Source organism: Pseudonaja textilis, chromosome 11 (assembly GCF_049901715.1).
Source record: "Pseudonaja textilis isolate UNSWEBS1 chromosome 11, rPseTex1.2, whole genome shotgun sequence".
Lineage (NCBI taxonomy): Eukaryota > Metazoa > Chordata > Lepidosauria > Squamata > Elapidae > Pseudonaja > Pseudonaja textilis.
The window spans coordinates 6,573,024-6,595,835 of NC_142000.1; the positions used below are offsets into that span (position 1 = coordinate 6,573,024).

General features: G+C 41.1%; 1 protein-coding gene across 1 annotated transcript; it reads right to left on the reverse strand.

The window, feature by feature from the left end:
• Window positions 1-1,103: 1,103 nt before the first annotated feature.
• Window positions 1,104-22,812, reverse strand: LOC113445140 (galanin receptor type 1-like). The gene is made up of 3 exons (XM_087940793.1): window positions 22,129-22,812; window positions 10,107-10,172; window positions 1,104-1,651 (listed from the first exon to the last, which is right to left on the reverse strand). The coding sequence occupies exons 1-3, from the start codon at window positions 22,810-22,812 to the stop codon at window positions 1,334-1,336; spliced, it is 1,068 nt and encodes a 355-aa protein (XP_087796919.1). The 3' UTR covers window positions 1,104-1,333.

The following is a 22,812-nucleotide window of genomic DNA, read 5'->3' on the forward strand; positions in this document are numbered from 1 at the left end:
CCAATGAACTGGGGAGGGGGAGCTAGTTGCAAATTAGAAATCATTAAGTGGTCTCTCTTTCATAATAAAACATATTATAATGTACTTTTCCTATTTAAGACAGCCTGGGATTTGCACTATTCCTGAATCTACAGTACTCTTTACATGTTTAGATCTTCTGGATGCAAAGAAAGTCTTGAAAATATTTAAAACCAAGACAGAGTGGTAGCTGAAATAGATTTCAGATGGTCAGCAAAAAGAAAGTGCCATTGTCCATCCTTGTCCTTTCTATGACTGCAGAATAAATTAACACATACCAATAAAAAGTGCAAAATCCATTTTTCCAAGCAAGACAAATTTGGCAACCTTGCACAATTTAACGCACAGAGGCTTTTACTTCGGCGCAAACTTTCTGAAAAGTAGTGGTACACACAGCACCAACCATCACCCTAAAAAAATGGGGATGCTCTCTGTGAGCTGAAGGGCCAGGATTTTGCTGGCAGCCACATTAAGAGAGCTCACTGTACTGGGGGGTCTCCTTTTCACTGCCTTTTTCAGTAGCAAGCAGCAAATAGAAATTAGTAACTTCCAGAAAGTTGGGACTTTCCCTTCAGGCAATATGAGAAGCAGTTCATTGTCCTTTCTAAGCCACGAATGGAATACAGCTGAAAAAGTCAAAGTGGTATCAACAAAGAATGGGTAGCATAATCATGGTGTGCATGATGGATAGGTAATAAAACCATGGTGAATATGGTAGATGGGTAATATAACCATGGTGTGCATGATGGATAGGTAATAAAACCATGGTGAATATGGTAGATGGGTAATATAACCATGGTGTGCATGATGGATAGGTAATAAAACCATGGTGAACATGGTAGATGGGTAATATAACCATGGTGTGCATGATGGATAGGTAATAAAACAGTGGTGAATATGGTGGATGGGTAATATAATCATGGTGTGCATGAACCATGGTGAACATGCTGGATGGGTAATATAGCCATGGCGTGCAAGATGGATAGGTAATAAAACCATGGTGAGTGAGCATGAGAGATAGGTAATATCACAATGGTGAACTTGACAGATGGGTTATTATATCACCATGGTGAATATCAGAGATGGGTAATATAACCATGGTGAACATGAGAGATGGGTAATTTAATAAAGATGAACCTCACTCATGAATCCTATCACCATGGTAAGTATGATGGATGGGTAAGTATCACCCTGGTGAACATGATGAATGACCTGCTCAGGCCAGCTTTCCCCAAGATGAACTCATTTCTGAACACTTTCATATCACCACTCGTTTGCTTTTCATCCCATACTACTTTGAGCTTCGGCTTCCCTTTCACACATTGGTTGTGGAGTGAGTGGTGGAAAAATTCTCCATGCGAACTCTCACCAGCTTCTCGGCAGGGGCTGGCTGAAGGAGGAGCTTGCAAGTGAAGACTTGGCGGCAGGCGTTGCGGAAATTCTCCGAGAGGAAAGCATAGATGATGGGGTTGATGCAGGAGTTCCCGTAGGCCAAGCAATGGGAGATGATGCGGAAGATGAAGGAGGCATTGTTCAGGGGGAACTGCCCAAATTCTGCCCACATTGTGATGATGTGGTGTGGGAGCCATGAGATCAGGAAGACGGCAACAACCAGCAGGACAGTCTGGGCTGTCTGCAGGAAAGAAAAGAATACCGACATTTTGGAGAGACAAACTGTAAACTGCAGTTGGCACATCAACATTTTATTTTTTTACAAAGATGCCACTTTGTTTAACTATATGTCAAGTGATGAGCAAGAGTCGGATTGCCAACATTCAACTCTTTCCAACCCGACAGCTATCAAAAGATTTTTTTTTTAATGTAGTTCTTAAACTGGGTTCGGAACAGATTAACAACAAACATACTTTTATTTCTGCTGCAGAGAGTTGGGAGATTAATATCGCAAATGATCTCATCCCTCAAATGAGCTTGGATATTTTCATTTTGGAAAAAAAAAAAAGGCACTGTTTTCTTGTTTCTTGTTTAATTGTTCTGCTGTTTTAATTTTATTCCTGGCAGTGCTTTACAGTCCTGATGTGAGGCCATCAAGAAATCTCAAATCTCTATAAAGAAAATTTTTGTAAGATGTTTTACAGATGGCACTTAGCACCAGCAAATCTAGCCAAAATCTTCAAAGATAAATCAATTAAATGTTGGAAATGTCATCAAACACCAGAACATATTACCATATGTGATGGCCTTGTATAGAAGCTAAAAGATATTGGACTAAAATACACACATGGCTTCAAAAAATGATTAAATAGCATACAGATTTGAAGCCTGAAATATTTTTATTAGGAATCATACCTGGAGGTTATAGTAAAGAAAAAACATACTTAATTATACATGTATTAACAGCAGCTAGAATTGTATTTGCTCAAAATTGGAAAAGTGATAAGATACCAATAGAGGGAAAAATAATTGAAAAAATATTTGAATGTGCTGAAATGAATAAATTAACATTAGAAATTAAAGAAAAAGAAGAATCTGAATATTACATGGTATGTTTTGTTTTATAAATGGCTAGAAAATAAAATTAATTAAAAGATATTAGATGTAACTATAAAGCAATAAGAGAAAACTAGTCTAAAACATATACTGAATATTATATATATATATATATATATATTTGTTTTCTGAGGTTCTCGCGGGTATTTATATGTGGATCTTTGGTTGTTCGGGTTTTCTCCCGCGTAAGATTCAAAGTTTGAATCTTACGCGGGAGAAAACCCAACAACCAAAGATCCATATATATATATATATGTGTGTGTGTGTGTGTGTGCACGCATGCCTGCATGCCACACACACACACACGGAAATGTGATTATTGTTATATGGTTATACTGTTAAGAATATTATTAGTAATTGTTAAGCACATGAAATATGTACCTAATAAACACACGATTGAAATGGAATGGATTTATTGTATGTTAAAAATTTTAAAAATTAATCAGCGAAAAAAAAGAAATCGCAGTCTCTTCATCATTCTCCCTCCCTCCCTCTCTTCTCTCACACAACATACACACAGAGAAAGCGAGAGATAATTTAAGTGTTGTGCAGTAGTTATGGTGTTGGATTAGAATTGGGGAGAGTCCAGTTTTAATTCTCTTTCAACCAGAGAATTTCACTGGGTGATTTTGGGCCAGTCACTCTCTAGCACATCAACCTACTTCTTTACATTGTAAGGAAAAATAAGACAGAACGTTGGGTATCACTGGCTTGAAGCCCTGAATGAATGAGAGGTAGGATAAAAATCTTTAAAAGTTATGGGAGAGTCACCTACTAAGATTGGGTTCATATGACATGCTTAAGCAGGTTGGTTTCACATCTAGCAGACAGATCCTTGCAGTGTGATAAACTCAATTAGCGATAACTTGAGTTCATTTTTTACACTTCTGTCTGTGAATCCAATCTGTTCATCTTGACTGTTTAATACAATGTCTCTCACCCTCCCCAGCAACTTTAAGATGTGTGGACAGCATGCTGACTGGGGAATTCTAGGAACTGAAATCCACATATCTTAAAGTTGCTGAGTATCACAAACACTGGTGTAATCCATTGCATGATTCCCCCAAAGGGGCCCATTTGTTAAACAGGAATGTAAAGTTATAAGGACCTTGGACAGTTCACCTTCCCTTTCCTTCTATGATTGACGATTTTCTGCTGACTGTAAAGAATGCTTGACCTTCTACAACAGGGGTGTCAAACTCATGGGGTCACGTGACATATTGGGACTTCCTCCCCTTTGATAAACTGGGCGTGGGCGTGGCTAGCGTGGGATGCATTTGGCCCGTGGGCTGGGAATTTAACAGCCCTCTTCTACAACCTCCAACTCCTGCATGGTTCCTCAGGCATTATAAAAACCATTCAGGATTTCTCCCCTGGACTGAGGATTCAAGTACCAAGACAGCTGCATCCTCATTCTAAGAAAGGACAAAGAGAAACCTTGAAGGATTTCCCTGAATTGAGGATCTTGTTATAATGCGAAGTTTGAAAATATGATACCCCGTTGGCACTGGTGCACAAATATGGTTAGTAGGTTCTTTAGGATTTGGAAACTGTAGATTCAAACCAGGATGATGAAGCGTCCAAAATATTTTATGAAATAAATAGTAAGAGAGATACTGAGAAAAAGACACACCAAACATTAACCTTAGACTATCTACTATTGACGTCACTCCTTTCTTAAGAAGTCTGTAGGGGGCGTGCATAAGTGCACCAAAGTGCCTACTGTCCCTGTCCTATTGTTTATTTTTTTCATATGTATCCATTTCATGTATTCATAACTATGTTTATACTTAAACCTATTATCTTGTAAGCAATTGTCAAATCAAATAATTAAAAATAAAAAAAATAAATAAACGCAAATCTCTTCAACTTGCAAGGACCTCCAAAGAAATGGTAGTGAATGAAACACAAGAAGTTATATTATTACCTTTATTGCCAGAGTACTACATGTGTACAATGAGATTGGCTGAGCCTCCCTTCGTGCACACACCCCCGCGACACAACTCACAGTAAGGACAGAAGTCTCTAACCCAGTCCCAATCTTATTGCACTATGTGACCTTGTTGCGCAATGCGCCAACCCTGCAAGTCTATCATAATACGTTGACGTGAAATTATGTTCTGTTCAGAAGTCTGACAGCCCATGAGTAGAAATTGTCTTCAGCTGCTTTGTGGTTGACGCATGTGCTGCACACATCTAGCCCTTGACAATTTGGAGAGGGGAAAAAAAATCGAACGTCCCTGTTTGTTCAATAGCAAGCTATTATCTGCACTGTCCTTTTAACACTACTTACTTTCTGGGAGCTCACAATTATGATCAGGTTTGGATTTAATTCATCACCCAAACTTCACCGCAGAGGTACCAGCCCTACATTAGCACTTCCAGGACTAAAATGCTGTTGAAAATAATTACAAAGCTCTTGGTTATGTCCAGAAAGTGAAGTATTTTGTCCTGAATGCATTCAGTGGTTGGCCGGGGGGGGGGAGGGGGGATGGGGAGGGGGAAAGAAAACCCAGAAACTCTGAGTCATTTGTTGAATAGCTTCCAATGGTGCTGCCTTGAGATTTGTTTTGGTAAACTCTGACTAACTAATTGCCATGCAAATGGCAAAGAGGACGGGTGGGGGTGATGGAGGAAAAGCATCTTCTGGCAGAGATGCTCCAAAGCCATCAGGATCAGACACAGCAACATCTTGGAGCGGATTGAAGTGTAACCTCGGCTAACAGACAAACCAAAGTAAAGTTCGTTGTGATTACTCCTCAAATTACGACCGGTCATTTAGGCCTCTTGGGCATTATTTCAACCTTTTAAACCTGCCTGCAAAAGATCCTTCTGTCCCTAAAATCTATATATATATATATAAAAGCGAAATATCACTCATGCATCATCACAAAATCAAGTTGGTAGACTTTACACTTCTGGAGATTTTGTGATGATGCGTGAGTGGCATTTCGCAGATATATATATATATTCTGTATTCTGTATTCTATACAGAATATAGAATACAGAAGCCTGATGATGGCAAATGAGTTTCTGTCGAAACGTTGCTACAACTTTAAAAGCACAACTATAATGATGTGGGAAAATACCCGAACAAAGCTGAATACCATACATGTAAGTACCCGCGAAAACTTAACAAAACGTATATATATATATACATATACGTATATGTATACCTATATGTTTACGTTTACATTTATATTTATATATTTGATTTGTCAATTGCTAACAAGATAATAGGTATAAGTATAAACATAGTTATGAATGCATGGATACATATAAGAAAATAAAAGAAACAATAGGACAGGGATGATAGGCACGTTTGTGCGCTTATGCAAACCCCCTACAGACCTCTTAGGAAAGGGGTGAAGTCAATAGTAGACAGTCTAAAGTTAAAGTTTTTGGGGTTTGGGGAAGAAACCACAGAGTATTCCAAACATTGACCATTCTGTTGCTGAAGTCGAATTTCCTGCAATCAAGTTATATAGGAGGAGGAGGAGGTGGTGGTGGTGGAGGAGGAGGAGGAGGAGGAGGAGGAGGAGGAGGAGGAGGAGAAGAAGAAGAAGAAGAAGAAGAAGAAGAAGAAGAAGAAGAAGAAGAAGAAGAAGAAGAAGAAGAAGAAGAAGAAGAAGAAGAAGAAGAAGAAGAAGAAGAAAGTTTATAGATCCACTCTTGTCCCTGCATAAACCAAAATTATAATGTTATTTTTCCCCACAATGCCTCCCAATCCTTAACTTGTAGGTAAAACAACTCTGGGAATGAGGCCACTGGTGTAAAAACAACCAGCCAGGTTTGAAAGCCGCTGGTTCAAATAGTAGCTCTGCAAACCTTTGGCCTGGCGCTGCAGCAATTAGAATAAAATATTTCTGGCCAAATTCACCAGCCAACATCTTTTCCATCCAATTAGCAGAGAGCACTCTTGTTTTTCTGTTTTGCACACAGATACGCAATTCTCACTGGCTTCTTAATTTTTAAGTGGCCTGAATGAGAAAAGGAGACCATAATGTGAAGGTCTCTAATGGTTTGCCATAAGAGATGGCAATTGCTTCTCCCTGCTAAGGATGAAAGTTGGAGTGATTTCAACTAAATTCAGAGTGTGAGGCCTTCTTGGAGCTGCTGAAAGGACTGTAAGAAGTTTCCACACCCATTTGCACTATTCAGGTGACCCTGAGGGCACAGATAAACCTCCCAGTGGCCTCAACAACTCTCAAAAAGAGTGCTAACGACTAGATGACTGCAGGGAATATAAATCCTTCGACCTTCCACCATTCACCAGAATTGAAGAAGCTTCTTGGATGAGAAGAAAAACATCTTCAAGGAAAACCAAAGTCCAGTTGCCTCTTGAAAAAAGCACCTTTGGGACACCTGGATGGCCGACAATCTCCATGAGCAAATAACTACTACAAGAAACCAGTCTAGTCTCAATTATATCTGTTATGGTTGCAATGAACAAACCCTGCATTATGCCCCATTTATATCCATCAATATGATATAATTATCATATTGCTGAGCATAATATTATAGGAGCAGGAACTAAACAGCTAATGGCCAGAATTTTTCCTGGAAAAAAATGCTTTTGATGGAAAAACCAATTTGCTGTCTAATACATATACAAGAGCAAATTATTTTAAATTATGTCAGTCATCAAATAGCAGGAGTGTCTGAGTTTTCTGTTTTTCTTTTTTAAAAGTAGGCCTGGCAGCCAAAGGAATCCAGAGTAGAAGAATGAGACCTCCTTGGAATTATCTCCTGCTTCTGTCATTTTGAGGGATGTTTTGGACTCTCAATAGTTTTGTTCTTGATGACAAACAGACTCAAGGTGGCTGTTACTGTACAGTCAGATCATCCTTTTGCAGATGAGATACAGGCAGTTCTTGATTTTACGGATTAACAGAGTTGGACAGGACCTTGTAGGTCATCCAGTCCAACCTGCTGTGTAAGCAGACCCTACACCATTTCTGACAGTCCAGTTTTTTCTTGAAAGCCTCCAGTGATGAAGGTCCCGTAACTTACAAAGGCAACTTCTGTTCCATGGGTGGATTGTTCTCACTGTCAGAACAATTCGTTTCCTGAACTGGCCTATCTTGAAGGATTGATAGCTGCAAAAGATGATGGCCTTCTCTCCATGAGATGCCTTCAAGCAGACAACCACATTTAAATTCTCATTCTGTTTAGTCTGCTCAACACAACAAACCGCATAATTTACCCAACTATGAATAAATCAAAATTGGTTTGGATCACGTATGCTAAGCCATAAACCAGACTTACAAATCCTGCGGTCACAGACTATCTTGAGTTACAGAATCTGGGTAAACATAAATTCCATGTGTATAGTCAAATGTATCACGGCATCAGAAAGGACTGGAATCAAAGCAAGACCATTACCAAGTCCTTAAAAGGCCACAGAGTAGAGCCAGTTTGGAAGTCCTCCATAACTCTTCATTGGAGGTTTTAACAACAACAACAAAAAAAAGGCAAATTAAGATAAGGGAAACAAAGAAACAGCAGCTGCATGTAGTTTTAAAAATAAAGCTGTTTCTAACTATCTATGGGTACAGATAGTCCTGTATGGCTTTCAGAAGTACAAAAATTGCTTTTGAGATCATTTTACCCAACAGGAATATATTTGCGGGAAGGATATGTGTGTTTAAAAGATTAAGATGGAAATTGTAAACATCTAAGCAAAATCCCGTACCTTACAAAAGCATGATGCCTATTAAGGGATGTTCTCAGTTTTTAAGATTGTTAATCTGAAGCAAGCAACAAAGAAGCCCTCCCCACAGTTCCCTGCAATTTTAAGAAACAAAACATTAATTTGGAACTTGACTGTTATTTTTTTTATAACTGTACGTTTATCTTCCTTTTGTGGCAGCATTTCAAATTAACATTGGGTTTCCTTGTAACATTTAGTGAATAAAAGGATGATAAACTGATTAAAATCCTTGCTTGGAAACACATTTACCTGGGCAAAAAAACTCTGATCCAACATGGTCATCTTGCTAATTGCTTGTGAAACAGCAAACCAGCAGTTCACAGAAATTTTAAATATGCACAGCATATAAACCCTTAACCTTAAATGCCTGCAAGAAGACAAACCATTGGCTCACTCATATTTTTTTCAGGGAAAAAAAAATATATTGCTAGTTATTATCACCCTCCATGAGTTTCTTACATGAAAATTCAATTGATTGCACAACAAAGATTCCACCGCTTTCCAAGAAGGGGGTTATGTATTTATTTGTTTGTTTCTTTGTATCCTGCCTTTTTACAAATAACTCAAGTGGGCAAACTCATTGAACACACCTTCCTCTTCCTGATTTCCCCACAAGTCCTGTGTGGTGGGTTGGGTTGAGAGAGAGAGAGGGACTGGCCCAAAGGATCTCAGCTGGCTTTCATGGCTTAAGGCAGGAATTCACGCTCTCCTGCTTTCTGGTCTGGTGCTTTAACCACTAAATCAGACTGGTTCAACTGGGGTTCAGTTCTTTATCTGCTTACATATAACAGACAGAATCCTGCCAGAATAAATGCTTACTATAGAATAACAGAATAACAGAGTTGGAAGGGACCTTGTATGTCATCTAGTCCAACCCCACTGCCCAAGCAGGAGACTGCCATTTCTGACAAATGGCAGTCCAGTCTCTTCTTGAAAGCCTCCAATGATGAAGCTCCCACAACTTCCGAAGGCAACTTCTTGTCCATGGGTGGATTGTTCTCACGGTCAGAAAATGTCTCCTTATTTCCAGGTTGAATCTCTCTTTGATCAGTTTCTGCCCGTTATTCCTTGTCTGGCCTTCAGGTTCTTTGGAAAACAGGTTGACCCCTTCCTCCTCTCTGTAGCAGCCCCTCAGATATCAAAACACTGCTACCATGTCTCCTGTGGTCCTTCACTTCTTCACTCTTCACTACTACTCTTACCCTAATGAATACATCCTAGAGAGTGGCTATTTATAGAATAAAATAGAGATAGAAATAATAGAAATAGAAATAGAAAAATAGAAATAGAATAACAGAGTTGGAAGGGACCTTGGAGGTCTTCTAGTCCAACCCCTTGCATAGGCAGGAAACCCTACACCAGACAAATGGTTATCCAACATCTTTTTTGAAATGTTGGAGCATTCACAAGTATTTGGCAAGTATTTGAATCTTTCTGTCTCCTAACCAGTGGTGGGATTCAATTTTTTTAACTACCAGTTCTGTGGACGTGGCTTGGTAGGCATGGCAGGGGAAGGATACTGTAAAATCACCAGTCAGAGGTGATATTCGCCGGTTCTTCGAACTACTCAAAATTTCCGCTACCGGTTCTAGAGAACTGGTCAGAATCTGCTGAATGCCAGCTCTGCTCCTAAGCATCTCTGAGCTGGTCTGTTTCTTGTCCTCCCCCTCCCTTTCTACTACTAATATACTCCCTTCTTTCTGGGAAACTGCCACCTCATTGTTGTCCTTCACACCAGCTCCCCCTCCCTCCCTCCCTCCCGTGGGCATCATCTCTCATAGAAACAGACGTACCACATTTTGATTACTTGATTACACAAAATATCTTCCTCATCTACCATGCTTAGTAATTGCTGTTTGGCATTTACCTTTCTCTTTGATCTTTCTGACTTCCTGGAAATATTCTTCACTTTTTTATGAAGGTGATATAAAACCTACGAAAAGAAAGAATGAAAGAAAATGTTGCCTTATTTCAGAAAAATATCGTTTTTTTTCCCTCAAGCCCATTGCTGGAGTTTGCAAGAGAAGAATGAACCTTCCCCCTAATTTAATCAGGCTTCAAGTGAGATCGTTGTAACCCTTTGCTTTTTTTAATAGCCTCTCGGGTGTTTTTAAGACACTGCACAATGTATTAGCTGTTTATATGCTACTAAAACTCTCCAGTCTGTTTGTCTATCTGTAATCTTCAACTGGGCAAAATGGAGGATCGCAGGACAACCCCTTTTTTAAAATCAAGGTAGCTCAAATGGACTAATGTAGGGGCAGGAGTAGCGGAACCTTGGGGATGGAGTTTAAAGAGGGATCAGCCTACAATCTCTACATAGCCACAAATGAACTAACTCCAATCACCACCCCCCTTTAATTCTGTTGACCCTTACCGAGTTCATAGCAGGTTGGTCAGAAATATTCATGTGCGCAGACCTAGGTAGCAATAAATTAGTTTAACTGAACCTTCACAGGTGGAGCTGATCCTTCGTGCCCGATATCAGCTGAAAGAATGGGATCAAAATTCAGGGCCCATTACTTTCGCGGGATTGAAATTTCAGGAATCTTCAGATTCATTTTATTGACAAAATTGTGGTTGTTGCAGCACTACCGCACCACCCTGCAGTTCTGCTGTAATGCCCTACAGCATCACCGTGCCATTGCAATCAGCCATGGTAACGTGGTCGTGACTTCTGCCACTGTCCCACAAACAAAGTCAATGGGAAAGCCAGCAGGAAGTCAAAACTTGTTTCCATTGCACCTACTTTTTTTGCCCACTCGTGGCCATTCTGCTTAATGGTTTAAGTAAGGAAATGTTTCTGGAACAATGAACAAAACTGTTCATAGGTGGTCCAGTATATACATACTTTTTTTCTTCTGCTGCTCAATCATGTCTGATTCTCAGAGATTGCCTCGACTAGACCTGCAATTTTCTTGGTAAGTTTTTTTTTTTTTTGGAAGTGGTTGCCATTGTCTTCTTCCTAGGGCTGAGAGAAAGTGACTGGCCCATGGTCTCCTGATTTCTAGCCCTGATGCCTTCTTCAGTACAGCAAACCACACAATATACTAACTGCTTAATTAACTGGAAAAGCTAGTTTTTCAGGGGAAGGGAAGAAAAAAGAAGAGAAGAAGGGGAGGGAAAGGGAAGGGAAGAGGAGAGGAGAAGGAGTGGGGAGAGAAGAGGAGGGAAGAGAAGAGAGGAAGGGGAGGGAAAGGGAAGAGAAGAGAGGAAGGTGAGGGGAAGGGAAGAGAAGGGAAGAGAAGAGAAGAGAGGAAGGGGAAGGGAGGGGAGGGGAGAGGAGAGGAGAAGAGAGAAGAGAAGAGAAGAGAAGAGAAGAGAAGAGAAGAGAAGAGAAGAGAGGAAGGGGAAGGGGAAGGGAGAGAAGAGAGGAAGGGGAAGGGGAGGGGAGAGGAGAGGAGAGAGAGGAGAGAAGGGAAGAGAAGAGAAGAGAAGAGAAGAGAAGAGAAGAGAACTTAACTTAACTTTGGAAGCTGGACAAATACAACCACTAAATCCTGGACCGCATCAGTTCAACATTTTGTGTAAATCCACCTAACAAGCTGTTGGCCGTCACCTTAGATCACTGTTCAGCTTCAGGGAGGTTACATCTGTCAAGAGCCACTAATCTTAATGGAATTGTTTTATCTCCTGTTTGAAAGGCATTGTATTTCTGTGGCTCAGGGTTGACATAACATTGTGCTAATTAACCTGCATCTGTTTTGTTTATGCAAAGGGATTCTTCTCCTTATCCCTTGCTCCTCAGGGCCGAATTGCTCAACCTTCCACCTGCTATTTACATTTGAAGAAGCACAGTGAAAAGAGATATTAACTGCCTTCGTGCGATTAATACCATTTAGGCCTAAATGATCCGTTACTGAGAAGCAACAGGCAGCAGAGAGAGATCTTGCCTGGATTGGACTCTTGCAGACCCCCAAGGGCTACTTAACTATTCTAGAAGATACATCCAAGAAGCAGCTTGGTGTAGTGCTGGATTAGAAAGTAGGAAGCCACAAGAGCTAGTCTTGCTTAAGCACAGAAGCCAGCTGGGTGACTTTGGGCCAGTCCTTCTTTCTTGGCCCTAGGCAGAAGAAGACAATGGCAAACCAGCTTGGCCTAATGGTGGAGGCACCAAGCTAGAAACCAAGAGACCATAAATTCCAGTCCTGCCTTAGCAGCTGGTTGGTTGACTTGAGTTAATCACCAGGGAAAAGTGAGGTCAAGTCCCACCTTAGCCATGAAAACCAACTGGATGATTTTGAATCTCTCTCTCTCTCTCCCTCCCTCCCTCCCTCCCTCTCTCTCTCTCTCTCTCTCTCTCTCTCTCCTCTCCCTCTCTTCCCAACTCATCTCACAGGGTTGTTGTGGGGAAAATAGGAGGACAAAGCAGTATTTGATATGTCCGTTGCCTTGACTTGTTTATAAAAATAATGACGGAAGGATATAAATTAAATAAACGAACAATCAAAGTGAATACAATCACCTCCAAAATCTTGCCAAGACAACTGCAGGGACTTATCAAAGAGCTTAGGAGCCCATTGTTGTATTTAAATTAAAATAATCCTAAAAACCAGAAAGGCAAAACATTTAAAAGATGATTTAAAAATCCTGAAAGATTCCTGGGTTCAAGAATCCTAAAACCTTTCATGAGCTCTTATCAATGTCCTTCTTTTTACCCAAATGCTATACTTGATATGTGACATTTATTTATTTGATTTGATTTGATTTGATTTGTCAATTGCTTACAAGATAATAGGTATAAGTATATACGTAGTTATGAATACATGAAATGGGTACATATAAGAAAAATAAAATAAACAATAGGACAGGGACAGTAGGCACATTGGTGCGCTTATGCACGCCCCCTACAGACCTCTTAGGAAAGGGGTGAGGTCAATAGTAGACAGTCTAAGGTTAAAGTTTTTGGGGTTTGGGGAAGAAACTACAGAGTCAGGTAGAGTATTCCAGACATTGACCACTCTGTTGCTGAAGTCGTATTTCCTGCAATCAAGTTTGGTGCGGTTAACCTTGAGTTTGTATCTATCGTGTGCTCTTCTGTTGTTATGGTTGAAGCTGAAGTATTCATTGACAGGTAGGACATTGCAATGTATGATTTTATATACCATACTTAGATCAGACCGAAGACGGTGTAATTCAAGGTTTTCTAGGTCTAGAATTTCAAGTCTGGTGGCATAAGGTATTCTACAACAAGTAGAAGAGTGTACTTCTCAACATGTCATGCTAAATTCTGAGTGTATTTCTCAACATGTCACGCTAAATTCTCAGATGTTGGTGCCTTGATGGGCTATAACACCAGATGGTTGATCTGCCAGATGAGCTTGCTCTTGTGTAAGTGAGGACCAGGGATTATTTTTTTGTGTGCTGTAATTCCAGACTCTCTCACCCACGCTCAATTTATGTGGAAGGCTATCTCTACCCAACTGTTATGTTTTTTTTTTTACACAAGGTCACTGGTGGAATGGAAAAAGGATGGATTTTTTTTTTAAAAAAGTGAAATGGTAGACTTCTGAAAGGATATTGCTGCTTTCTCCTTCCAGACATAACATCAAATCAAAGTGGAGGAAAAAATGGAAACCCGGAAGAGGTTGCTTTTTTAAAATCCAGCTTTATTTCCAACCAATTTACATATCAAAAATAAACGGTGTAAGCTTTTGGTCCAAAGATACAGTAAAAAGAAATGCTAGTAAGATTTGGATTAACTCCTCAAGGCTCTATTTAAGAGTCCTAGAATTTTAGCTACGCACACTGTATGATTCATCTGGTTAGCTTATTTTGCAGTATGTTTTTTGGAAGCCCAACAAGGGTAATCAAGATTAAAACCATGACTGTGTTTTGAGAACTCTCGAAGACTCTTAGGGCTCCATAAATGGAGTAGAATCTAGGCAGAAATAGAAACGAGGGGTATCCTGAATTATTTCCTACTAGCTAATTTTAAAGGATTTAGAAAAATGTTTCTCAACCTTGGCACCTTTAAGATGGTTGGAATGCAGCCCTCAGGATTCCACAGCCAGAGTGCAAAATCCTTCATTTTCCTACAGGGCTATTAATAAATTCTTTTAATAAAGAGGCAAAAAAAAAATCAGAGAGAGGTTCCATTTTATAGAATTAGCAGCTTGTAGCTCCTTTTTAACTTTTTTTTAAAAAAATGATAAATTAAATAGACGCAATTATATACCTGTCAAATAAACTATATTTTTAAACTTCATGAACCAAACTTTCTTTTATAAGCAAAGCAATCTTTATAGATTGCATTTAATAAAACATTTTTATATCAGTGAAAGCTATTGCATATATGACTAGTTTCCCCAAATTTTATGTTTTTCTAAATGTTGGTCTATTATTTCTGGGAATTTTTTACATCTTTATAACTGATTTTGAAATGCATATGTCATGACTTAAATATCGGGTCTTGTTTTTCAGCTTTCTTACCTTTTCAGCGCTCCCCTATCTGGATAGGGCAAACACCCAGACAACTACTAGTTGACAGCAAAGAGATGTCAAAAACTTTGACATTGTTCCATAGAGAATAGAATAGATTGGAATGGAATGGGAATGGGAGTAGGAATAGTGGAATAAGAGTAGAGTGGAGTGGAATGGAATGGAATAAAGAATCAAGATATGATACCTTTAATAATGCCCATATGAAGAACTTGTTCTTATTTATTTCCCTTTAAAAACTCAATCATTTCTTAAAAATCTATTCCGAAACTTCAGCATAGACAACACTGCCAGCATCCATTGTTGTACTTAAAGTAACTAATCTCATAAACAAGACAGACAAAACATTTAAAAGATGTTCAGATCCTGAAAGATTCTTGAAAGCTTGTGCAAGAATCCTAAAATCTTGCACAAGTTCTCATCACTGTCCCTTTTTTTAACCTAAGTACTGTTTGGGGTGTGAAATTGCTCAATATTGTATACTAAAATCTAAACTGTTGGTGCTCCCCAACTCAAGTGTCTTGAAAAGCAATGTAGGTGACTACATAAAATTAATTTAAATATGTGCCTCAGTGAGTCGGGGTTTTGGCAAGATTTAAGAATCTAATTTAAGATGAATGAACTCCTTTTTGATGGTTCTCTTGCGATAACCATCCTTTTGCTCCTGTTAAAAGTGATTTATGTACATTTTTCATACTTATGACTGTTGCAGAATCCCAACAATCATATCAGAATTTGGATGCATGGTAACTGCAGGAAGATAGGCTCAAGATCCAGATGGATCTTGACAGACTAGAACACTGGGCTATATCTAACAAAATGAAATTCGATATAGAGAAAAGTAAAGTCCTACACTTAGGCAAGAAAAACCAAAAGTACACATATAGACTGGGTGAAACCAGGCTCAATAGCAGTAACTGCGAGAGGGATTTTGGAGTCTTAGTAGACAACCAGCTAAATATGAGCCAGCCGTGTGCAGCAGCAGCCAAAAAAGCTAATGCAATCCTAAGTTGCATTAACAGAGGGATACAATCAAGATCAAGGGAGGTACTAATACCACTCTATAAAGCCTTAGTAAGACCACATCTAGAGTACTGCATCCAGTTTTGGTCACCACACTATAAAAAAGATGTTGAGACTCTAGAAAAAGTACAGAGAAGAGCAACCATGATGATTAGGAGACTGGAGGCTGAAACATACAAAGAACGGTTGCAGGAACTGGGCTTGGCTAGTCAAGTGAAGAAAAGGACCAGGGGAGACAGGATAGCAGTCTTCCAGTATTTGAGGGGCTGCCCCAGAGAGGAGGAAGAAGGGGTCAAGCTATTTTTCAACGCACCTGAAGGCCAGACAAGGAATAAAGGATGGAAACTGAACAAGGAGAGATTCAACCTAGAAATGAAGAGACATTTCCTGACAGTGAGAACAATCAACCAACGGAACAGAAGTTGCCCTCGGAAGTTGTGGGAGCGCCATCACTTAAGACCTTCAAGAAGAAGAAGAGATCGGTTCATATTTGTGACGGCTGTAGTGTTCCAAGATCATGTGATCACTTTTTGCGATTGTCTGACAAGCAAAATAATGGGGAAATCAGATTGACTTAACAACTGTGTCATTAATTTAACGACTGCAGTAATTCACTTAACCACTGTGGCAAAAAGGGTTGTAAAATGGGGCAAAATTCACCGAACCAATGTCTCCCTTAGCAATAGAAATGTTGGGCTCCCTTGTGATTGTAAGTCGAGGACTGTCTGTATTATAGGAATACGGCTGACATTAGCAGCAACGATGGTTCTTGCCACATGCAACTTTTTTGCACTGTTATTGTAAACAGCAGTTGGGCATTTATTTTCAGGCGCTCATCATTATTTAAGAGTTCATTTGTTTAATGCTGTAGTCAAGGTTTAATTCTGCATGTTTTATCTTTATTTTAAAAAAATGAGTAAACTATTAGGAGGAGAAAAAGTGTATCCTGTTCTCTAACGAAATTTAGATTAACCTTTTGAAAACAGAGTCTTACTGCATTACTGTAACCAAGCAATGAATGTACTTAACCATTAGGTCTAGGAGACTAGAGTACTTATGTCAATTAATTAAAAGAAAATGCATCTATTAACGATAGCATTTATTATCTGCCTTGCTGGCAGGCTCACTCGGAGCAGTGACGCAGAAGGAAATCGTTTGAATTCCCAAGTTACTACTGAGGTTGGAAGGGAATTGGGAGTTTATTTGGTTTAGTTTACGGCCCTCTGCAGTGGTGGGATTCAAAGATTTTTTACTACCGATTCTGCGGGCATGGCTTGGGTGGTGTGGCAGAGGAAGGTTATACTGTAACATCCCCATGCCCGCCCCATCCCACTAACCTGCTTTCCAGCTCCGTTCTCCTGTGCAGGGCAACCAAAGAAGACCCAGCTGATCAGCTGGGATTCGGGAGGCAAAGAATAGATGGGTTGGCAGGGCCAGTCAGAGATGGGATTTGCCGGTTCTCCAAACTACACAAAATTTCCGCTACCGGTTCTCCAGAACTGGTCAGAACCTGCTGAATACCACCTCTGATCTGCGTGTTTCAGACACTGGTTCACAAGGGCTTTAGGGCAGTGGTAGGATTCAAAACTTTTTACTACCAATTCTGTGGGTGTGGCTTAGCTTGGTGGGCTTGGCTTGGTGGGTGTGGCTTGGTGGGCATGGCTTGGTGGGCGTGGCAAGTGAAGGTTACTGCAAAATCCCCATACCCTCCCCACCCCACTAACCTGCTTTCCAGCTCCGTTCTCTTGTGCAGGGCAACCAAAGAAGACCCAGCCAATCAACTGGGACTCAATGGGAGGCGGAGAATAGATGGGGGCGGGGCCAGTCAGAGGTGGTATTTTCCGGTTCTCCGAACTACTCCAAATTTCCCCTACTGGTTCTCCAGAACTGGTCAGAACCAGCTGAATCCCACCTCTGGCTCTCTGCTAAAGAAGTCCCAACACTGGATTCATAGAGCCCACATCATCCCTTCCCTTCAAATACAGAACCAACCCGGGTCTGGGAAGGCAAGGAGGGAGGGAAGTGATGTCATATATGTCATGATGTTATCGAACTAATGACACCAATGAGGACATTGTGGAAACATACCATCCACACTATCGATATAAGGTTCTCATTAGGCATGTGACATCACCACAGCTGGTACCAAACCAGGGGTGCTCCTGGTGTTACAATCTTGGCCATTGGAAAAGTCAGCTGATTTATTTCTGTCTCAGTGGCAATATGCTCCAAAACTGATTTATTTTTTCTTTTGCGGGGGGGCAGGGGGTCTCGAGATTTTCTGTCTTTCCCTTTGGAGAGAATCTTTCCTTTCCTTTCCTTTCTTTTTTTCCTTTCCTTTTCATCTCCTTCCTTCCTTCTCATTCTCATCTCCTTCCTTCCTTCCCTTTCCCATCTCCTTCCTTCTCCTTCTCATCCTCATCTCCTTCCTTCCTTCCTTCCTTCCTTCCTTCCTTCCTTCCTTCCTTTTCCCATCTCCTTTCTCATCATCTCCTTCCTTCCTTTTCCCATCTCCTCTCTTCCTTTCTTTCTCCTGCCACCCCCTTCATTCTCATTCCATTCCTTCCTCCTTTCCTTCCTTCCTTCCTTCCTTCCTTCCTTTTCCCATCTCCTTTTCTCATTCTCATCTCCTTCCTTTTCCAATCTCCTTCCTCCCTTCCTCCCTCCTTCCCTCCCTCCCTCCCTCCCTCCCTTTCTTCCTTCCTTCCTTCCACACCTCCTTCCTTCCTTCTTCCACCTCCTTTCTTCTCATTCTCATTCTCATCTCCTTCCTTTCCTTCCTTCCTTCCTTCCTTCCTTCCTTCCTTCCTTCCTTTTCCCATCTCCTTTCTCATCATCTCCTTCCTTCCTTTTCCCATCTCCTCTCTTCCTTTCTTTCTCCTGCCACCCCCTTCATTCTCATTCCATTCCTTCCTCCTTTCCTTCCTTCCTTCCTTCCTTCCTTTTCCCATCTCCTTTTCTCATTCTCATCTCCTTCCTTTTCCAATCTCCTTCCTCCCTTCCTCCCTCCTTCCCTCCCTCCCTCCCTCCCTCCTTTCTTCCTTCCTTCCTTCCACACCTCCTTCCTTCCTTCTTCCACCTCCTTTCTTCTCATTCTCATTCTCATCTCCTTCCTTTCCTTCCTTCCTTCCTTCCTTCCTTTCCTTTCCTTCCTTCCTTCCTTCCTTCCTTCCTTCCTTCCTTCCTTCCTTCCTTCCTTCCTTTTCCCATCTCCTTTCTCATCATCTCCTTCCTTCCTTTTCCCATCTCCTCTCTTCCTTTCTTTCTCCTGCCACCCCCTTCATTCTCATTCCATTCCTTCCTCCTTTCCTTCCTTCCTTCCTTCCTTCCTTTTCCCATCTCCTTTTCTCATTCTCATCTCCTTCCTTTTCCAATCTCCTTCCTCCCTTCCTCCCTCCTTCCCCTCCCTCCCTCCCTCCCTCCCTTTCTTCCTTCCTTCCTTCCACACCTCCTTCCTTCCTTCTTCCACCTCCTTTCTTCTCATTCTCATTCTCATCTCCTTCCTTCCTTCCTTCCTTCCTTCCTTCCTTCCTTCCTTCCTTCCTTCCTTCCTTTTCCATCTCCTTTCTCATCATCTCCTTCCTTCCTTTTCCCATCTCCTCTCTTCCTTTCTTTCTCCTGCCACCCCTTCATTCTCATTCCATTCCTTCCTCCTTTCCTTCCTTCCTTCCCTTCCTTTTCCCATCTCCTTTCTCATTCTCATCTCCTTCCTTTTCCAATCTCCTTCCTCCCTTCCTCCCTCCTTCCCTCCCTCCCTCCCTCCCTTTCTTCCTTCCTTCCTTCCACACCTCCTTCCTTCCTTCTTCCACCTCCTTTCTTCTCATTCTCATTCTCATCTCCTTCCTTTCCTTCCTTCCTTCCTTCCTTCCTTCCTTCCTTCCTTCCTTCCTTCCTTCCTTCCTTCCTTCCTTCCCTCCTTCCTCCCCCCTCCCTCCCACTGGCTCATGAACAGAAGGTTCCATAAATAGAATACTGGTTTGATGACTTTGCAAGCTTCCTGCCTCCATAACCCAGATAAACCAAAGGGTTAAAATGGATAGGAAGACCTAGTGGTACCCTGGATCAAGGGGATACCAGGCACTTCCTGGAGAAAATGGACAGGATCTCTCATAAAGAAGACTTTTATCCTAATTAAAGGTGTGCTGTGTTATATTCAGAGACCTGACTGTTTGAATACACTTTGGAAATGGGCTTTACAGTTTGATGATCGTGAAACTGATTTATAAGCTAATTAGGTGCTCTTGGAGGAAATTGCTTATCAGATTTACATTCCACTTTTCATCAAGAGGAAAGGACAATGCTCCATATAGTCTACCACCCTGCCAAGCCATCCACTGCAGAAGGAATTAGAAGGATGACCTTTATAGGAAAGAACCATTAAAGAGACAGTTGGAGAAACAATTCCACGCTCCAGAGGGCGAAGCAAGGGTGAGTAAGAAATTCATCATAATCCCACCTTGATTCTGCTAGTTTAATTTGAATAACCTTTCAAGATTGATGTCAGCTCTTCAACATTGGCCAGCTCAAAAAGAAAAACCCAAAACCCCAAAGCAACAGGTATGGTAGGGAGACCAAGAATGCTAACTATTGTAATAGAGCAGCGTTTCTCAACCTCAACAACTTGAAAATCCCAGAATCCCCCATGCCTATATGCTGGCTTGGGGGATTCTGAGAGTTGAAGTCCACCCGTCTGAAGGTCCTTGAGGTTGAGAAGCAATCTAAAAGTTGGGCTGTCTCAGTTAAGAATGGAGAATCACGAGTAAGGAGAAGTGGAATAAATTTAATCTCTTCTCCTGGGGGAAAAAATTTCTTCTAGTATAGGGGTCTCCGAACTTGACAACTTTAAGACTTGTAGACTTCAAATCCCAAAATGTTTAATATCTGCCTGAGAAATTCTGAGACTCAAAGTCCACAATTCTTAAAGTTGTCAAGTTCGGAGACCCCTGTTCTAGCACTAACAATTTTTTTACATTAGGAACTATCCCCTTTGCCTATGTTATTCATACCAATAGACATTCATGGTATCTTAGTCTGGGGAAGAACAAGAGGGAAATTACTCCTCTCTGAGGCTGGTTACTTATCTTGCTTAGAAAATGGCTTGCTACCATTTGCAAAGAAATAAGTTTCACTTTAAAAAAAAAGGGGGGGGTCTATCAAGAACTATTTGGAACTGGGACAAGCAAACATCTGTATTATCCTAAAACAACCCATTTCCACAAATAAAATATTGATCACTAGAGGAAGAAAATCAATTAAAGGGAAACAGAGTAAAATGAGAAGGATGGGTTTGCATTTCATCAAATGATAATCAGAGGATCAAACAGCGTCATCTCCATTATCTGCTTACTGTCTGAGTGTGGATATGTTCAGATTTTCTTTCCCCGGGTTTCTAAATGTTAAAAAAAATGTTTCTTGAACAACACGATTCTGGATCTGAAAACTAAGAAAGATTCTCTTTTGCTCTTTCTGGCCTTACTCTGTTACTTTAGTAGATATAAATATATATATGCATAGATATAAATGTAGATATAAATATATATATGCATAGATGTAAAAAGAAATCATTGCAGTGAAATTTGGCTTCTGGCAAGAAATTTAGAAAAGGAAAGATGGTCCCTAAGTTGAATTTAGATTTAGAAGCTGCCTGTCTGTTCTGCCAAGGTCAATTTAGACTTTTTGAATTTGTCTAGTTTTTAGCAGAAACTCATTGGAGGGGGTGGGTATGTAGCTCAGCAGTCGAAAACCTTTTATACCAAAATTCCCAGATTCACCTGATTTGAAACCCTTAGACTTTTATCTACCAGTGTTGACAACATAAGGCTGCAGGGATGAATGGCTCGTGTTAATAATTGGATTTCTACATCATCTTATACCCCAGTCTGATTTAAACAAATTCAGAACAACCGCTTTGGCTGGGGTTACACACTAAACTATAAGTTTACAATCCACAACAGCTGAAATTCAAGCCTGAATGTTATGAGTAACAATCTGGTTGAGCTTCAGGTATGAGCCCACCTGAAAGAGATTTGAAGCTTGGCTTGCTGTATCAAATGAACAGAGATTTTAACTTATCCTTGCTTTCCGCTTAGTTCAAGTCATGTATGGACTCACAGGGATAAATGAATGGTGAAAGACTGTTTTATACACATGCTTGGGAGAAGTACCACTTAGACCGGGGGTCTCCAACCTTGTCCACTTTAAGCTTGGAGGACTTCAACTCCCAGAAATCTGGGAGTTAAAGTCCTCCAGGCTTAAAGTGGACAAGATTGGAGACCCCTGACTTAGACCATCATGCACTGTATCTTTCTCTAGCAAAGAAGTTCTGGGATTGAGCAGGGCTGGCTTAAAAGGAAACCCTGGCTGTGCCAACTTGAAAAAAATACCTACCTCCCACCTCCAGCCCCTCTTAACCCATTGGTACCCACCTTGGTATAGCAGCATGTGATGAGCACCAGAGGTAGAAGATAACCGACCACGAAGATGGTCACCTTGTACATTTGCTTGGCTCCTGGATTGCCATGCCAGAGTTCCCAACAGAAAGAGCTGTTGGGTGCCTGCTGGTGCCCGTTAAAAAGTTCCTGGTGCTCCGCCACGGGGATGGCAAAGAGGAGAGAGAGGAACCAGATGACGGCCACCCCAAGAGTGGCATTGCGCTTGCTTCGGATGCACAGGGAGCGCTTCGCATGGACCACAGCAATGTAGCGGTCCACTGACATGGCCACCAAGGTGAAGATGCTGACGAGCATGGTGGCCATGACGAGATAGTGCACCCACTTACACAAAAAGGCACCAAAGACCCACTCGGGCAAGGAGTAGATGGTGGCCTGGAAGGGGACACAGAAGAGAAGGAAGGAGAAGTCTGCAATGCTCAGGTTGAGGATGAAGATGTTGGTGGCACTGCGGGAGGGACGTCCACCTGGTGGGAGACGGCCAAGTACCACCAGCACCAGTGTGTTCCCCACCATGCCCAGTAGAAAGATCAGTCCAAACAGCACGGGGATGATCACTCTCACTGGTCCATCTCCTGTCATGCTTGGCCAACAAATCGAAGCGTTGGCTTGCTTGAAATCAGTGGTGCAAAAGGGGACATTGGTTGCCACCTCCTCCAT